At 44.5% G+C, this 15,715-nt stretch overlaps 8 protein-coding genes across 8 annotated transcripts; 7 read left to right on the top strand and 1 right to left on the bottom strand.

Moving 5' to 3' along the window:
* Positions 1-1,234: 1,234 nt before the first annotated feature.
* E1B28_011909 (uncharacterized protein) lies at positions 1,235-1,944 on the top strand (the record flags this gene model as incomplete). Its single annotated transcript, XM_043156966.1, has 3 exons — positions 1,235-1,462; positions 1,522-1,748; positions 1,794-1,944. The coding sequence occupies 3 exons, from the start codon at positions 1,235-1,237 to the stop codon at positions 1,942-1,944; spliced, it is 606 nt and encodes a 201-aa protein (XP_043006781.1).
* A 712-nt stretch (positions 1,945-2,656) lies between these two features.
* Positions 2,657-3,035, top strand: E1B28_011908 (uncharacterized protein; the record flags this gene model as incomplete). The annotated part of the gene is made up of 3 exons (XM_043156965.1): positions 2,657-2,740; positions 2,815-2,866; positions 2,914-3,035. 3 exons carry the CDS (start codon positions 2,657-2,659, stop codon positions 3,033-3,035), a joined length of 258 nt encoding a protein of 85 aa, XP_043006780.1.
* A 289-nt stretch (positions 3,036-3,324) lies between these two features.
* On the top strand, positions 3,325-3,721 carry E1B28_011907 (uncharacterized protein; the record flags this gene model as incomplete). Its single annotated transcript, XM_043156964.1, has 2 exons — positions 3,325-3,496; positions 3,549-3,721. The coding sequence occupies 2 exons, from the start codon at positions 3,325-3,327 to the stop codon at positions 3,719-3,721; spliced, it is 345 nt and encodes a 114-aa protein (XP_043006779.1).
* A 1,454-nt stretch (positions 3,722-5,175) lies between these two features.
* E1B28_011906 (uncharacterized protein) lies at positions 5,176-5,586 on the bottom strand (the record flags this gene model as incomplete). The annotated part of the gene is made up of 1 exon (XM_043156963.1): positions 5,176-5,586. One exon carries the CDS (start codon positions 5,584-5,586, stop codon positions 5,176-5,178), a length of 411 nt encoding a protein of 136 aa, XP_043006778.1.
* Positions 5,587-10,219: 4,633 nt separating this feature from the next.
* Positions 10,220-11,656, top strand: E1B28_011905 (uncharacterized protein; the record flags this gene model as incomplete). Its single annotated transcript, XM_043156962.1, has 3 exons — positions 10,220-10,373; positions 10,427-10,689; positions 10,767-11,656. The coding sequence occupies exons 1-3, from the start codon at positions 10,234-10,236 to the stop codon at positions 11,654-11,656; spliced, it is 1,293 nt and encodes a 430-aa protein (XP_043006777.1). The 5' UTR covers positions 10,220-10,233.
* Positions 11,657-12,349: 693 nt separating this feature from the next.
* On the top strand, positions 12,350-12,637 carry E1B28_011904 (uncharacterized protein; the record flags this gene model as incomplete). Its single annotated transcript, XM_043156961.1, has 2 exons — positions 12,350-12,489; positions 12,544-12,637. The coding sequence occupies 2 exons, from the start codon at positions 12,350-12,352 to the stop codon at positions 12,635-12,637; spliced, it is 234 nt and encodes a 77-aa protein (XP_043006776.1).
* Positions 12,638-12,670: 33 nt separating this feature from the next.
* On the top strand, positions 12,671-13,770 carry E1B28_011903 (uncharacterized protein; the record flags this gene model as incomplete). Its single annotated transcript, XM_043156960.1, has 2 exons — positions 12,671-12,806; positions 12,884-13,770. 2 exons carry the CDS (start codon positions 12,671-12,673, stop codon positions 13,768-13,770), a joined length of 1,023 nt encoding a protein of 340 aa, XP_043006775.1.
* Positions 13,771-13,970: 200 nt separating this feature from the next.
* On the top strand, positions 13,971-15,486 carry E1B28_011902 (uncharacterized protein; the record flags this gene model as incomplete). The annotated part of the gene is made up of 3 exons (XM_043156959.1): positions 13,971-14,110; positions 14,170-14,429; positions 14,504-15,486. The coding sequence occupies 3 exons, from the start codon at positions 13,971-13,973 to the stop codon at positions 15,484-15,486; spliced, it is 1,383 nt and encodes a 460-aa protein (XP_043006774.1).
* Between the last annotated feature and the right edge of the window lie 229 nt (positions 15,487-15,715).

The raw sequence follows: 15,715 nt of genomic DNA, 5'->3' as shown, positions 1-15,715 counted from the left end.
CTGAAATAAAGGAAATCTAGACCTCACGAGGTTGACATGACAGTTGTTAATGGAAACAGGAACACAGGAAATATGTCATGGACGGCGACTGGTTCTTTTCCTTATTTAGAGGACATCAGGACGATGGTGACATAGGAGATATGTTTCCAAGGATATGTGGGCAACTCAGAGACCTTGGGAAGTCTAGGCTCTGTCAGCGTAACATGGATACAGACAGGGGACTCTTGGCTTGTTATTTTATTCATGGTTTCTGGCACAATCTCTGGCATTATATCTGATTAGGTGAGTTTCTATTCAACTGAAAGGGATTTTATTATTGTTCTCAAGTTTACTACATATCTCGGACTTTTATTATTTTTATTTCAAGAAGTGTATATAAGGAGGGAGGGTAGCAGGAAATTTCCCCCAGCAGCCTACGAGTGGAGATGCAGTTCACCTACCAGGCCTAGCTCAAGGATTTTACCTTTGCCCCTCACTTTGTTGAAGTTTGGTGTTCTGTGTTTGGATTGGATTGATTTGGACCTATTGCAATTTGGATTTGATTTGATTGTTATTGTTATTGAACTTGGATTTTGAAGTCAATTTGGACTTATATTGAATTGGAATTGCATTGGACTTGATCAGAAATTTGAACTTGAACTTGAACTTGAACTTTGCGAAGTCTTGAGAAAAGCTTTGTTGAATCCTTATTGTTGAAATACTGAATTAGTGTTTTGTCTTCCCATTTGATAAGAAGGAATAGGACCTTGATTGAACCTTAAAGACCAAATATCCCTATATTCTCTCTTTCTTAGTGCCTCTTAGTGCAAACTAAAGCCTTAGAATACCGACCTTCACCCCATACTCTAAGAACACTCTGTTGGTGTGGTTGGTTTGTGCACTTCGTGTTTGAGGTGTGTTTTCCAGTCCCATTAGTAGGGTGTTCCAAGCATTATTACTGAGCAGCCTTCTATTGCCGTTCCTATCCAGTTCCTTCACAGCTGCCGTCAAATACATTGGGTATGCCCTTGCTACAGTTTGGATGCCTCGGCCCATTCTGTTCAACATGTACATTTTGTAAGTGCCTTATTCCAGTCCTTTCCAGTGCTAACACACCCATCAGCTACTACGAGGAACTACTCTTGATGATCAACTATGTTCTGCATGCGACGTCTATCTCGCAATTCTATGCAATGTGAAAACACTCTGCCTTGAAGCACCTGGGCGGAATATGGAGGAATCATTAACAACAACAATGTGTGCTCCTTGCACATACAAGCTCAAAGATGAGCCCACCCTCCTCCCCTCCATGCTCATTGCCATGGATGGCAACAACTCGTTGAAAATGGTGGATACTGACTACAAATCTGGAAAGCTGCGGATCGACACACGAACACTTTTGGATTACCATTGGATTGAAGATGAGCAGATCAACGAGTTCAAAGATGAGGTTGCAAAAAATCAAGCCCAGGCAAAGTCAAAGGTAAGCTTTTATTCTTCATTTCTAGACATATTTCTAATTCATTTGCCTACGCCTGGCAGAAAACAACCAGCTTGACAAACAATCAACCAGACCCAGCATCCAGCATCAAAGATGAGGACATTGTGTGGCTTGAAATCATTGAGGCAGATGTCTTAGCAGCCTGTATCGACACCTGCATCAATCGATGGCGAAATCCAGGACCAGATTCAAAGAAGAGAATGTGCCAAATGTTCGCCATGGCCATTTGTTGGTTATTTGTGATATGGTGTGGAGTGGAGAACTTTAAGTGATCTAAATCTTCATTCTATCTCAGCTGATTTTGCCTCATCAGGATGAAGTACCCGCTTGCAATCATTGATAATTTGCTGAAGAAGTATGGTGATAATCTTGGCCTGGGTTACGACATCATGTTACGAACTGTTCACTTTCAGGCCTACTATACCCTGCTAACCAGCACACAGTACCCCCAGCAATTTTCCTGAGTCCTAATCTTATCATAGATCCTCATTATCAGCAACCCCCACTCAATTCACATGTGATATCCCCTCAGCAGCCTTATCTGAGATACAGCACATTCATTACAGCCTTACGACTCACTCTACAGTCACTCTCTATCAATATTTCCCATGTTATCTCTTCACTAAGTATATATTTCACTCATACACAGTTATTCTGACTCAATCCTTTATCTTTCCATTCATTTACATAGTAAACCTAGTTATACATAGATAAGTAAACTGACTCATACATAGATAACAGTAGAGTATATAAACTCTGAGGTTTTGGCACCAAAACCTCAACCTTGATATTTTTAACCCTTTTAACTGTTTCTAACCATTCTCTCTGTAACCTATCTAACCTCTCTTAGTAGTGCTGAATTATATTCTGTCTCTACAAATAGCCACCTAGTGTGAAACTATTATCCCAGCCAGCTTTTAAGCTAGACATCACCCAACAGCCAGCCTTCAGGCTAGACACCCTCAACAGCCAGCTTTCAAAGCTAGACAACAACCCAACCCTACCTCTAACTACATACATCTTACTTCCTAATCACCCCTCGTTAAGTAGAGACTACAGGTTAAGTTACCGAGTCCTAACACATCATGTGCACTTTCTACAAGACAATGAAACAGAGTGACAAGCTTGGAAGGACGATCATGGAGAAATGCCTCATTGGCATTGTCCCAGTGTTTCATGTCCATGCCCATAACCACAAATGCCAATGCAACTGGCATCCTCAATATGTACCTGGAGTTGGGATTGAAGACTTTGAGGGATGTGAGTAGACATTTTCTCTGTCCAACAGCCTGGCATCTGTCACCCGGCTTGCAACCTCTTTCCACCGGCGGCAGGCAATACTGGAATATTTCGATTTCAATGATGAGGACAAACAAGCGCTATCTGGTGCGTCACATCTACCTCCATTTTACTTGATCTGATCCCTTTTTCAGGCAATTTTATCTATCAGAACTATCAAGAGGTGCTTGAACGACTTGAAGAGGACTTACCTCTGTTCAAAGAGATGTGTGTCAAAAATTTGGATTGTCACGAGCCGCCTGTGAAGCATTCTTGATCAAGGAACGAGAGTATTTCTCAACTGCAATGGAAGAGCCATTAGAGGCAACACAGCTCTGGACTATGTTGAGCTGCTTCAGAAGTGGTGGAAGGCACAGTAAGTTTGTTTTTTTGCACAGATGTTTACTTACCCACAAGTGTACAGGAAAAACTCCGACAATGCCCATCAAAAGTATCTTAAATTACCCAAGATCCGACACCAGCTCACTCCAAAGCAGATCTGACAAATCGAGGCTCGCAACTGCACCACCTTTGAATGGTTCATCAACATTGATGAAGAGCTCCATATGATGGAAGATGAAATCGGGATTCCGGTGCAATGGACACCATTGTGTGAGGAGTACTTTCAAGCCAGTAAGGGATTGCTTGAACGGAAGTACTGTCAGATGTTGGAGAAATTGGAGAAGTTGGTCATGCAGCGTCTATTTGAGTTGACAAAGCTCAATATGAGTGGTGTAGGTGAGTTTCGTTTTTGCTTTTATTACACATGATGACAATTTATTACATATAGGGTATAAGCAACAGGAAAAAATTTCCAAGGCCATCAGAAAGACACTGGATGGTTACAACGAACTCGCTCTCCTTATGACCCCTCCCCAACAAACCCCCACACCTAACCAAACACTTGAAATGGTGACTGTTGCTGACTTCGACCTTCTCAAGGACACCCAGAACTGTTGCTGAGATGGTGTGGGCTAAAGAGGAGCATTGTGAAGCCATGCGACTCCATTCCCGAATACGTCAAGCACAGGAAGAGATAGAATGCTTGAACGTTGAAGCGAAGAGGTTGGTTACATTCTTACTTGACAATCATACCAACTATCATGGTGCCATCAAACATGTACATCCAAACAATCCAGATCTCGCAGGGGAACCTGCTAGACAACTATCACATCGGTTAGCCTTACACAGTCGCATCGTGCAAAGGTTGGCTCAAACCAGTGCTCTTAAGGGCTTTACAGGTTTGTCGTCTCTGATTGCACCTTCATTTTGACTGATGCAGCGATAGGATCTCTTGTATCAGGTGAACGACTGTGTTGTGAACCCACCATTACAGACAACGCACCGCTTCCACACAATTCATGGATATTCATAATACTGGACATCATCATTATTCATTCTCCTTGGTCTCTTGTCATCCTCTATTGCTGATAGGCCCATAGGACGGTCCGCCAGCATTAGTCTGGAGTACGATCTTGTAGTAGGTCGGAGTACCGGGTTTGGTACCCCTCGGAGTATGCCCTACGTGGGTGTTGGGTTGTTTTAGGCGTATGCTATCCTCAGCATCAGGGCTTGAGGCCCCGGCATATGCATAGGTGGTTCACCCTCCTGACACAACCTTGATGAGGAACATGTGAATTCGGAGGAGGGATCCGACGACACCCTGATATTGTTTGTGCAGGGTCTTCACATCAATGAAGAAGGCAGCATGACACTGCCCAAACCTGATGATAAGGAGTGAGGTTCACCCACATGTCTTGTAGGTGAGTTGAATATAATAGGGGTACACCTACTCTGCTGATAACACTATATCCAGCAGTTTGACCCTACAGCAGCAGAAGATGGGTGATGAGGAGGACAGCTTATTGGTCGCTAGCTTGAAGCCATAGTGTAGTCAATATGTTGGTTAATTTGCGTATTTTACTGCATGTACATGAATGGTAAAATATTGGTTGTACTACCGATATTAAATCCACCATGGAAGCTGAATCTTCACTGGCTCATGGGCTTGCTCTGACAGCTGCACATCAGAAACTTTAGTTGCATCTGACTTGGCCTTTTGAGCCTGACCTCTGCTGAAATCTCAGCAGTATTCAATATATAATGTGATCAAAGGAATGATGTACTTATTAGCATTCCTCTGCTTTTTGCCAAGGTCCCAAAATTGCTGCAGCGGTTCTTTTTCTTGAACTTGGCCTTGGGCCGTGCCTTTCCAATCTTTACAGCCAGCCAGCCTCTCCAGCGCTGCATGATATGCAGGATCATCCAGCGAACCCACGCAGATAACCAGGATATGGCCCGCGTTGTCATCCAACATGAGCGCTGTTATAAAGAATATGAATGTCATTAGCGATCCTTCATGTCGAAAAAAAAAAAAAAAAAAAAAAAAAAAAAACAATGCCTTCCATCCCATTTAATCAACTGAAACTTGAATTTCGAGTTGGGCCCAACCAATTCTTTGAGCGTATATTGCCTTTTGGTCGCATAATCCGCATGGTAACCATGAACCCATTGTCGGCAACACAGATGCTGCCAAGATCAAGTGGAGTGGGTGTCGATGTTGAACTGTCAAGGGGTTTCTTCTTTAGAGGTGGTGGTAGTTGATATTCTTCCTCTTTCTGGGCTTGCCACTTTCCTTTTCTATTCCTTTTGCTTCGCACCTTTGAACCAGGAGAAGGCCTGGATGTTGCAGTAGCACTTTGAGCTTTGCATTGTTTGTGAATAATTTTGTTGCCATCCAGTGTGGGTGATATGGAACGAGATGAGGGCAGACTACTGAGGGCAGAAGACGTGTCGGAGAGGGGCTTATCCTCTGTTTTTCGAGACATGGCAAGGCATAAAAGGGGTTCAAAACTGATATTTAATAATGTGTGGGATGTGACAGGCATCATATCTATTAAAAAAAGAGACAGTGTGCCAAAAAGATGGGAATAAACAGAAAGTTGAGCAGTTTGAACAAGTTTCTTCAGATCAGAAGGAGGCCTTGGTACCTGTGCTGTCAGCTAATTTCCAGGCTCAAGTATCGCTGAAGCGCTGTGGACCATAGACGCCTTCCAAGAATGAAGATAAAAAATAGAATGGACAGAAATACACACACCTTCAACTGTTGATATGCACACCTCAATTTAAACTAAAGAAAACAGCCAAACCAAATTCAAACTCAGTCACTGTGGCACGCACCAGTTGGCGGCCCATCTACTACCGCATTTGCTCCCCAGGCCTGAAGTTTCAATGTCAATGTCCAGCACAGACTGCAGCTATCACTCATAAGGCTGGAGCCTTGGTGAGTCTATTCGAACATATATCCTCTTTAATATTTGAAATTCCCTCCAATTCAATTTCTTCCCAGGTTATTTGACAGCTGCTTTGTGCTCAACACGAATCGCTCACTGCTTGATCTCATACTGAACTCGCTCCTCAACATCCAGCCACGCAGTGAATCCATTTAACTCTATCCCATTCGATTTCTCTCTAGATTTGTTAACAACCACTTTGTATCCGAGGCTTCAAAACTTACACGCCTCATACCGAACTCGCTCCTTTCCCTCCCGGCCTACTTTCCTCTTCCAATGTGATCTCCTCCAATCAAGTACCAACTAGTTCATGCATTTATATGGTTCTGTAACATAGCCATTTATGTTCTTCACCACCGGCAAGCATATCATATCACTAACTCATTCACCAAGACAGAATCTCAGCATTGTTTTGGGGTGTTCTGGGACAGAGATGGACATCAATGTATGGCAGATAGCAAAAAACAAATTGTATCTCCAACTGGCATAAATATAAACATGCATGTGCTAATAAAACTAAAACCGGTTGTCAGGAGTTGATCCTTGGGTGAGGCGAGCTGACAATTGAAGGAAAAAGGAATGACTCCTAGGTAGGATTGACCAGACAAGAGTGAAGTTCTACTGTACACTTGGAGTACTTATATACTACACTACTTAAGGGGTAAGGAGTCGAGAGGGTAGGGGCCTCCTGTCATGAACTGAACCCGGAGTAGTACCTACCGCCGACTTTTCCACCTATACGGTCAACTGTGGTTGGACTCAGTGTACAATCAAGGGAGATATCATGTGAAATAGGTCGATTCATAGGAGAGTACTCCTAATCTTAGAGAAGGGGACATCGGTATAGGAGTACAACCCTTTCTACTAGATAGGTATATAAGGAGTACTTAGTGGTAGATAGTTCCCTAGAATTTGATCTCCTTTGTCCTTTGTCCTTTATCCTTGGTTCTCCTTTATCCTTTCCTATCCTTACCTTTCGCCTCTGCCCCATTCACTTTGTCGCTCTATGTCGTCCAGGTCGCCCTTGTCAGGGGACTCACCATCTAATTGGGGTCCGAACTCATCCTAGAGTCCTTTCTCTCATGTTAGAGTACAGGATGGGGTATGCATGGATTAGGTTATAGGTATGTAGTACACTACATTGGTGTACGTTGGGTACTGTCTATCGTATGCTCTTATTGTCATTGGAGTACCAGCTCGTGAGGATACAGTCCTCATTGTAGGACGTTCTCATCGCCGAAGGTCTACTCTCAGGGGACTCAACTTATGCGGAAGGACAATCACTCACAAATGGACAACACTAGAATAGATAATAGATACGGACTACACGCTACATATGTAACTACATCTGGCATATAAACGAGAGGAAAAAAAAAAAAAAAAAAAAAAAGAAGGTCTACTCTCATTATAGGAGTATGATTTGTCATATGGTTCACCACACAGTTCACAGATATTCACGATACTGGACATCATCATTATGCATTCTCCTTGGGTTGCCAGCTCTTGTCATCCTCTATTGCCGATAGGCCCATAGGATGGTCCACCAGCATTAGTCTGGAGTATGATCTCATAGTAGGTCGGAGTACCGGGGTTTGATACCCCTTGGAGTACGCCCTACATGGATGTTGGGTTGTTTTAGGCGTATGCTATCCTCAGCATCAGGTCTCGAGGCCTAGCATATGCATAGGCGGTTCACCCTCCTGACACCTCCCTATCTACAATGGTCTATGGTGATCATGAGTCAGACAGAGTGCTCAATGGTGAGGAGCCGAAGGGATCGAAGGGAGGATGATCACAGAGATCGAAACAATCAAGTGCGAGGGCAAGAGGAGTCATGATAGCATGTGGAGTACTATGGAGGAGTACTCGGAGTACGGGGAGTTCGTAACATCTACCTTGTTTCATTGGGATGATCTTTTGTTTCTGACATCCAGCCAATAAAAAACAATAAAGGAGAGATGCTTACCAATAGAGTAACAATAGTACAGTAACAAAGTTGGACAATAGCCCTCTAACATCTTGGCCCAAGGCTAAAGAGTAAATTACTTTGATATCTCAACTAAGAGAAACATGTCTATATCAGTGAGACTCAGATGTTTTTTCCTTGCTATATAGTGTGTGCATAGTTGCCACTATTATCAATAATACAAACTGGTGCTCCACCTTGCCAAATGATTTGAAAAGTCTCTGCATTAAAACTGTCATTTTGGTACCTCAATGATGGTATGTCAGGAGGGTGACCATCCATGCATATGCCAGGTGTCAAGCCCTGATGCTGAGGATAGCATATGCCCATAATAATCTTGTTAGCAATCACCAGTTCTGACCTGGTGACGATGTTGCACAAAGCTTTCAGATGATGAGAAGAGAGAAGAAAGAGAGTTCTATTACTGGCAAGAATAAACTGTGATGCGCAGTGTTAAATAACATGCAAGAACGGGAAAATGTCGGAGCTCCAGAGTGCGAGAGAGTGGCTAAAAGGAATGTATAACCTCAGTGATGGTTTGACACTACAGTAATAGGGAATACCTAAAAGGGATGTATACTATAGAAGGTAATATGACTTCTGAATAAGGGAAAATAATAGAAGACTTACACCTCAGTGGTGGTTTGACACTGAGGTGTGAGTGTACGTATTTAGTAACTATATACTCTAATGGAGATTAAAGGCACATGTTTATTTTGATATACAACAAGCGGAGGAGGTCCCAACGCGGCGCAAGGCTATTTTACCGCCAGGGGGACGCAGCCTCGCGGGAGCGGACTGGTAGGAGGGGAAAAGGAACGAAAATAGAGTGGATCGAAAGCTCACCGTAAAGTAAGAATTCAAAGGTAACACTGATAGCGAGAATACGCTGTAACAAAAGTGCACCTGCGTTCGAAATAAAAAATAAGTATGATTTTGTAATAGAGAGATCGAAAACAGAGAAAAAGCAAAAGAATTTAATTAAAAGAGAAAACTCATCGGCGTAAGGGTTCTACGAAAGAGCCGGGGGGCTCTACCACACCGAGGAACGTATAGCCAGTTGAGCTCATGTCTGAAGCTTAAAGGCTGACATGGAGAACCCAAGGATGGACTAGTACTAACCTTCACCCCAGCCGACACAGATCCGAGTCACCCGTATTTGATACTTCTTCGATTTTACAAGTCATGTTTCCATCCTCCGAAATGTTCAGCGCCAAAGAATCGTGATATGGTCCCAATAGGAACTGGCATCCAAGAAATGATCGGAATTTATTTAGGCGATGCGAGTGAACGGGTGGTGTCAATAGCCGCATAAACAGTGGTGTGAATGGTCACTCACGTCTACTATAGCAAGCCAAGGTTTAGGAAGGCCACTTATCGATTTCCCTGAAGATCCGCATGTGAGGTCTCCGATCTGAACGGGGATCCAAACGCTGCCGCAAATGTACAGTTGTCCATGAGGTCCGAGGTGGGTTTAGGGACATCCATGACACTGGGGGGATATATCGTAGTTCGGTAAGGGAATCATCCATAACTTCCCCTTGTCATAAAGAACGTGTTAGGCAAAGGGAGAACGAAAACAAACTTTATACGATTCTTGATTAATCTATGTCGTTCACGGGGTAACTTCAAACTTGGACAATTGTGTCATAATTGTGGGGTACATCGCGTTGGTTAAGAAAGTTAGAACCGCATCTCTATGTAGCTCAGCGATTAGGACCATAAGAGCAGTCATAGGTTTGGAGTGGCCTAGGCGAAATTCAGTGTCAGCCTGTCTACTGCGCAAATGAGAGAGGTGCGCACCCCATGCGGGGAGGAGTATGTGCTTTACCATTTCGAATCCGAAGGTCGAATCCTGAGGCAGTTGGGTAAGGTCATTTAAGGGATTTATAGTGAGATGAAGGTCGAACAATGCGACGAAGTAATGGCGAAGGTCTAGAGAAGAGATTGATAACTCGTTGAGTCCATAATAAGGAATCCATACGTCTGTGCTTGTTTCCCAGACTCCTCCCTTTCTTCTTACGGTCTCTTTGTCAACGTTTGATACAGGGTTGAAGGGTTGAAGATGACTCTACGGAATGACTCGGTAAAAACGGCACCGAATAACCCCTAAAATCGGAACGGAGAATGCCGAAAGGCTTATGTCATTTTGTTAGCTTATAAAAGGCCCTTTTTTTCTTTGTGTTCCACTACGGTTTGCATAAACAATATTAATCATGTCCGACTTCAAACAGCAAATCAACAACGTACGAGCCGCAGTGGGAAACTCCGGCCCATGGGTCTCTGGCACAATTCAAGTTCCCCCGGATAGTCTCGACCTATATTATCTTGATAAATCGGGTCTCGCGCAACCCCAGTAAGCTAAATCTCATTTCTTTCGATAACCGTTCCAACCTCTTCATTATATAGAGTCTTGAAATTAACACCAGCCGCTGCCGTTGATGACCTCAACAAATTAACCACGAACTGCGATAGAGCCACCTTCGGACGCGCCAAAGAAGAGTTGTTGGATGAGTCCTATCGAAAAGCGGGGAAAATGGATGTCGAACGGTTCTCCTCTAAACTCGACTCAAATGTTATCCGCTTGCTACCCCGGATTTTATCCCACCTTTTGAAGGGAAAGGATTCCAACAGGGAGGTAGACGCCGAGTTGTACAAGCTGAACGTTTACGGTTAGTAACTTTTGGATCTCTTACACCCTTCACATGTTGATTCTATGCTTACCCCCTCCGTCTTCTTCAATATATAGATACAGGGAGCTTCTTTCGTGTACACAAAGATACTCCTCGGAGCGAATACATGTTTAGCTCGTTGGTCATAGTCTTTCCAACCCCCCACACCGGCGGCCAACTTGTCCTTCGTCACGACGACAAAGAACACAACTTTGACTCTGGCACGGTTCTATCCAACTCTCCTTCTCCGAACGACACGATCGCGTACGTTGCGTTCTTCTCCGACGTCGAACACGAGGTCTTGCCCGTCACCTCCGGCCATCGCGTTACATTAACCTACAACCTCTACTTCTCCAAATCGACCGCTCAAGATCCTGATTCCCTCCTCGTAACAAAAACAAACTTCAATGAATTAAGAGACACGATTTCTGCTCTACTGGACAATCCTCAATTCCTTCCTAAGGGTGGCCTACTTGGATTCACTCTATCCCACTCTTATGCTGTTGATCCTGATAGCGGTGACAGCCTGAACGGATTTCTTCAACTACTCAAAGGCGAAGATGCAGTTATATACTCGGCATGTGAAGATCTCGGCCTGTGTCTGTCGATTAACAGCGTTCTTAGTGAACGGCTCTTAGTCAGTCGAGCTCTCAATTTAGCGGATTACAATGACATGGAGGAATCAATCATTGATCTCATTATGGCGGGCATAGGGGGAACGCTGACCCATCGTCACAATCGCAAACCTGTTTGGGAATATGGAGATGCAAAGCAGCGTTCGAAAGCAATAGCTTGGATTAAAGATTTCAAAAAAGGGCAGGCGGGATATAAGTCACCGGTTATCAGTTATGGGAACTACCCTGCGGTTATGGGGTATGAGTATATATACTTGACTTTGGTCGCTGCTTTTGGGCCTGTGGACGATAGGAAAAACTGGTCGGCTTACGAAGGCGAACTGCCAGTTTAATTTTATTCCACCTCGTACATACAACCCATGAGAAGGTTTAAATCGAGTTGAGAGGTGGCATTGATTCTTGAGATTTAAGGTGGAGCTGAGATTCAGAGGTCAAGTTAGCTAAAGCATTGAGGATGAGGAAACCGTGCGAGCATCTGGGCTCTTTCATATTTTCAACCGTCGGCGGCATATAGCTGCTACCGAACCAGGATCCGAGCCTCTGGTAGCTTGGTGCTGTCACGTAGTTGCAGTATTTATAAATTAACTAGCTATACACAAGCTATACATGATATCATTGATTGTCTGTCGGAAAGTGAATAATCTGGTTGAATAGTGAAAGAAGTTGCCCTGTCCAGACCCACGAAGACCTGCGGCCGATAGGGATTTGCGCTCGGGCTTCGGATCCGAACGGCCACCTATCTGACTGATGAGATTAGATAAGATACGACTTTTGCCAGCTCACCACCCATCGGTGTCCCCAACTCGATGCTCTTCCTAAACTGGCTTATGAATTGCCTTTCAATCAAGCCTTTCATTGCTGAAATGGAAGGTTAAAGCATTTTTAAATGGTCTCATCAGACGCGACGCCTGGCAGGGTCGAAGATGACTCGGTTTTTGCCGAGTCACGACTATCCCGGCCTTTGCCGAAAGGATTATATCATTTGTTTTTCTTAAGCCCCTTTTTTTTTGGTGTTCCAAACGATCATGTCCGACTTCGAACAGCAAATCAACAGCGTACGAGCCGCAGTGGGCGACGCTGATCCATGGGTCTATGGCACAATTCAAGTTTCCCCTGATAGTCTCGACCTATACTATCTCGATAAATCGGGTCTCCCGCAATCTCAGTAAGCTAAATCTCGTTTTCTATTGATAACCATTCCAACCAGTTCATCGTATAGACTCCTGAAATTAACACCAGCCGCTGCCGTTGATGACCTCAACAAACTAACCACCAACTGCGATAGAGCCACCTTCGGACGCGCCAAAGAATAGTTGTTGGACGAGTCCTATCGAAAAGCGGGGAAAATGGATGTCGAACGGTTCTCCTCTAAACTCGACTCGAATATCATTCGCTTGCTACCAGGAATTTTATCTCATCTTTTGAAGGGAAAGGATCTGGACAGGAAGGTAGACGCCGAGTTGTACAAGCTGAACGTTTACGGTTAGTAACTTTTGGATCTCTTACACCCTTCACATGTTGATTCTATGCTTACCCCCTCCGTCTTCTTCAATATATAGATACAGGGAGCTTCTTTCGTGTACACAAAGATACTCCTCGGAGCGAATACATGTTTAGCTCGTTGGTCATAGTCTTTCCAACCCCCCACACCGGCGGCCAACTTGTCCTTCGTCACGACGACAAAGAACACAACTTTGACTCTGGTACGGTTCTATCCAACTCTCCTTCTCCGAACGACACGATCGCGTACGTTGCGTTCTTCTCCGACGTCGAACACGAAGTGTTGCCTGTCACATCTGGCCATCGGATTACGTTAACCTACAACCTCTACTTCTCCAAATCGAGCGGGCCGCAAGGTCCTGCTTCCCTTCTTGTACCAAAAACGAACTTCAAACTGCGAGACACGATTTCTGGTCTACTCGACAACCCTCAGTTCCTTCCTGAAGGTGGTCTACTTGGATTCGCGTTATCCCACTCCTACGCTGTTGATCTTGAAAGCAAGGAGAGCCTGAACGGAATTCTTCAGGTACTTAAAGGCGAAGATGCAGTTATCCACTCAGCATGTGAAGACCTTGGCCTCGGTCTGTCGATCAACAGCGTTCTTGACCAACGGTTCTTAGTCAACCACCCTGTCGATTTATCGGATTACGGAGAGATATCGGAGGAACCGTTGATGGATGTCGTTATGGAGAACGAAGTGGGAACGCTGATCCATTCTTACGATCGCAAACCTGTTTGGGAATATGGAGGTCCAGAGCATTCGAAAGCCATAGCTTGGATCAAGGATTTAAGGGAAGGAGGGGCGGGATATAAGTCATCGTATATTTCTTATGGGAACGAGATGAGTTTGGAGTACGAGTATATACACTTGACGTTGGTTGCTGCTTTTGGACCTGTGGACGATAGGAAAAACTGGTCGGCCTACGAAGGCGAAGAGCAAGATTAATTTTATTCCACTTCCTATATAAAACCTGTATACAACCTGTATGTACAGTCCAGATTGAAGTTGTCGTAACACGAATATACACTGTGCGCACCCCAGATCTATGGCGGAAGCCTGGCAACTCACGTGTTCGATATCTAATGGGTAATGGTCCCTAACGGCTCCTTTTCGACCACCCTCACTTTTAGCTGTCCTGTTCACCAATGTCTCCTATGAAGCAAAAAATCCAGGCTTTAAGAGACTCAGTGAAGAAGTTTGACCCATGGGTCTCTGGCAGCACCCGGGTTCCCATCGACAGCCTCGACCTCTTCTATCTCGATAAATTGGATCCGCCGCAACCTCAGTAAGCAGCAGCGCAATATGTTATAAACCCATCAACCGTTTTAACCCTTTCATTGATAGCCATCTGAGACTCTCACCAACGACCACTTCCCCTGACGAGCTCGACAAACTATCTATCTTCTGTGATAGAGCTACTTCTGGAAGGGCCAAAGAAGAAGTGTTAGATGAATCTTATCGGAAAGTCAGAAAAATGGATAGCGACCGTTTCTCTTCGAAGCTGGACTCGCATGTCATCCGTTTGCTACCAACGATCATACCCCATATTGAAGATCTGGAGAATGGGGGCGTAGAAGCCAAGTTACATGAATTGAGCATCTACGGTCCGTAAGTTCTCATCCACTAGGCACACCTGAATCTCACGCTAAAAAAATCCCGGTCGGTCACCGCGACATAGACACCGGTAGCTTTTTTCGTCCGCATAAAGATACTCCTCGAAGCGAGGACATGTTCGGCACACTACTCGTAGTTTTCCCAACCATCCATACCGGTGGCCAATTTGTCCTTCGTCACGGCAAAACGAAGGTCACTTTTGACTCTCACACCACTGTAAGTTCCAACACAAGCAGCTTGCACGACACCACCATAGCGTACATCGCCTTCCTTTCTGACGTCCAAAACGAAACATTACCTGTAACGTCCGGCCATCGCATCACATTAACCTACCACCTCTATCGCTCCCAATCCCCTCTGCCGGGGCCGGTAAATGCGAATAGAGTCTCCGAAGTGAAGAAAGCACTTTCTACTCTCCTTGATAACCCTAAATTCCTTCCCAAAGGGGGCCTACTTTCCTTCGCGTTATCTCATCCATACTCCATTCAACTTCCCGAGAGTAACCTCGACTCGGTGTCGTCCAAATCAAGCCTGAGTCTTCGTGGGATTTTGGACGCGCTCAAAGGGGAAGACGCAGTCATCCGTTGTGCCTGTGAAGAACTCGGTTTTTCTCCTTCTGTGAAGACCATTTTGGAGGAGCAATCTTCAACTGGTCAAGTAGGCTATAAATCTTGGCATGGCTTTCGAGTCTTACTTCATGAAGCTATCAATTTTAGCCATTGGGCAGAGATACACGGCTCATGGATCAAATATATCCTTCGCGACGGGAGGGGAATACTCATTCATCCTTACGATGAAGCCCCGAAACAGATTTATTGTGGTGAAGCTATGGATAATGATGATGATGAATACGAAGAAGATGAGGAAGAAGTATTTTTTCCAAAGCCAATATTTTGTGTCACGGATTTTGCGGACGGTCGGGTTGGACAAAGCGGGCGGGAAATAATAGTGAGTAATAGTGATGGCACGCTGGGCTGGTATGAGGAGTATCAGTATATGTTGAGTTTGATAGTTGCGGTTGGACCTGCATGGGAGAGGTGGGAGTGAAGGTTGGCTTACAAAGGGGCATAGTGATTTGTAGTCTCTGCTACTTGTCGGTTTTCTGAAGCTTATTACCTGTACTTCTTGTCGAAGCCGATTGCGTGGATAACGAATTCGGAGGAAGGGTGATTCGGTTGGCAAGTGACTGGGTAACATTTACATGAACCGAATTGGTACGAGGGACAAACAAAACATAACAGTTCATTTCATTTCTCCAGAAAGGGTAAATTAATAC

This window comes from Marasmius oreades, chromosome 7 (genome assembly GCF_018924745.1).
Source record: "Marasmius oreades isolate 03SP1 chromosome 7, whole genome shotgun sequence".
In the NCBI taxonomy this organism is placed as follows: Eukaryota; Fungi; Basidiomycota; class Agaricomycetes; order Agaricales; family Marasmiaceae; genus Marasmius; species Marasmius oreades.
This window is presented reverse-complemented; position numbering and strand designations above follow the sequence as displayed.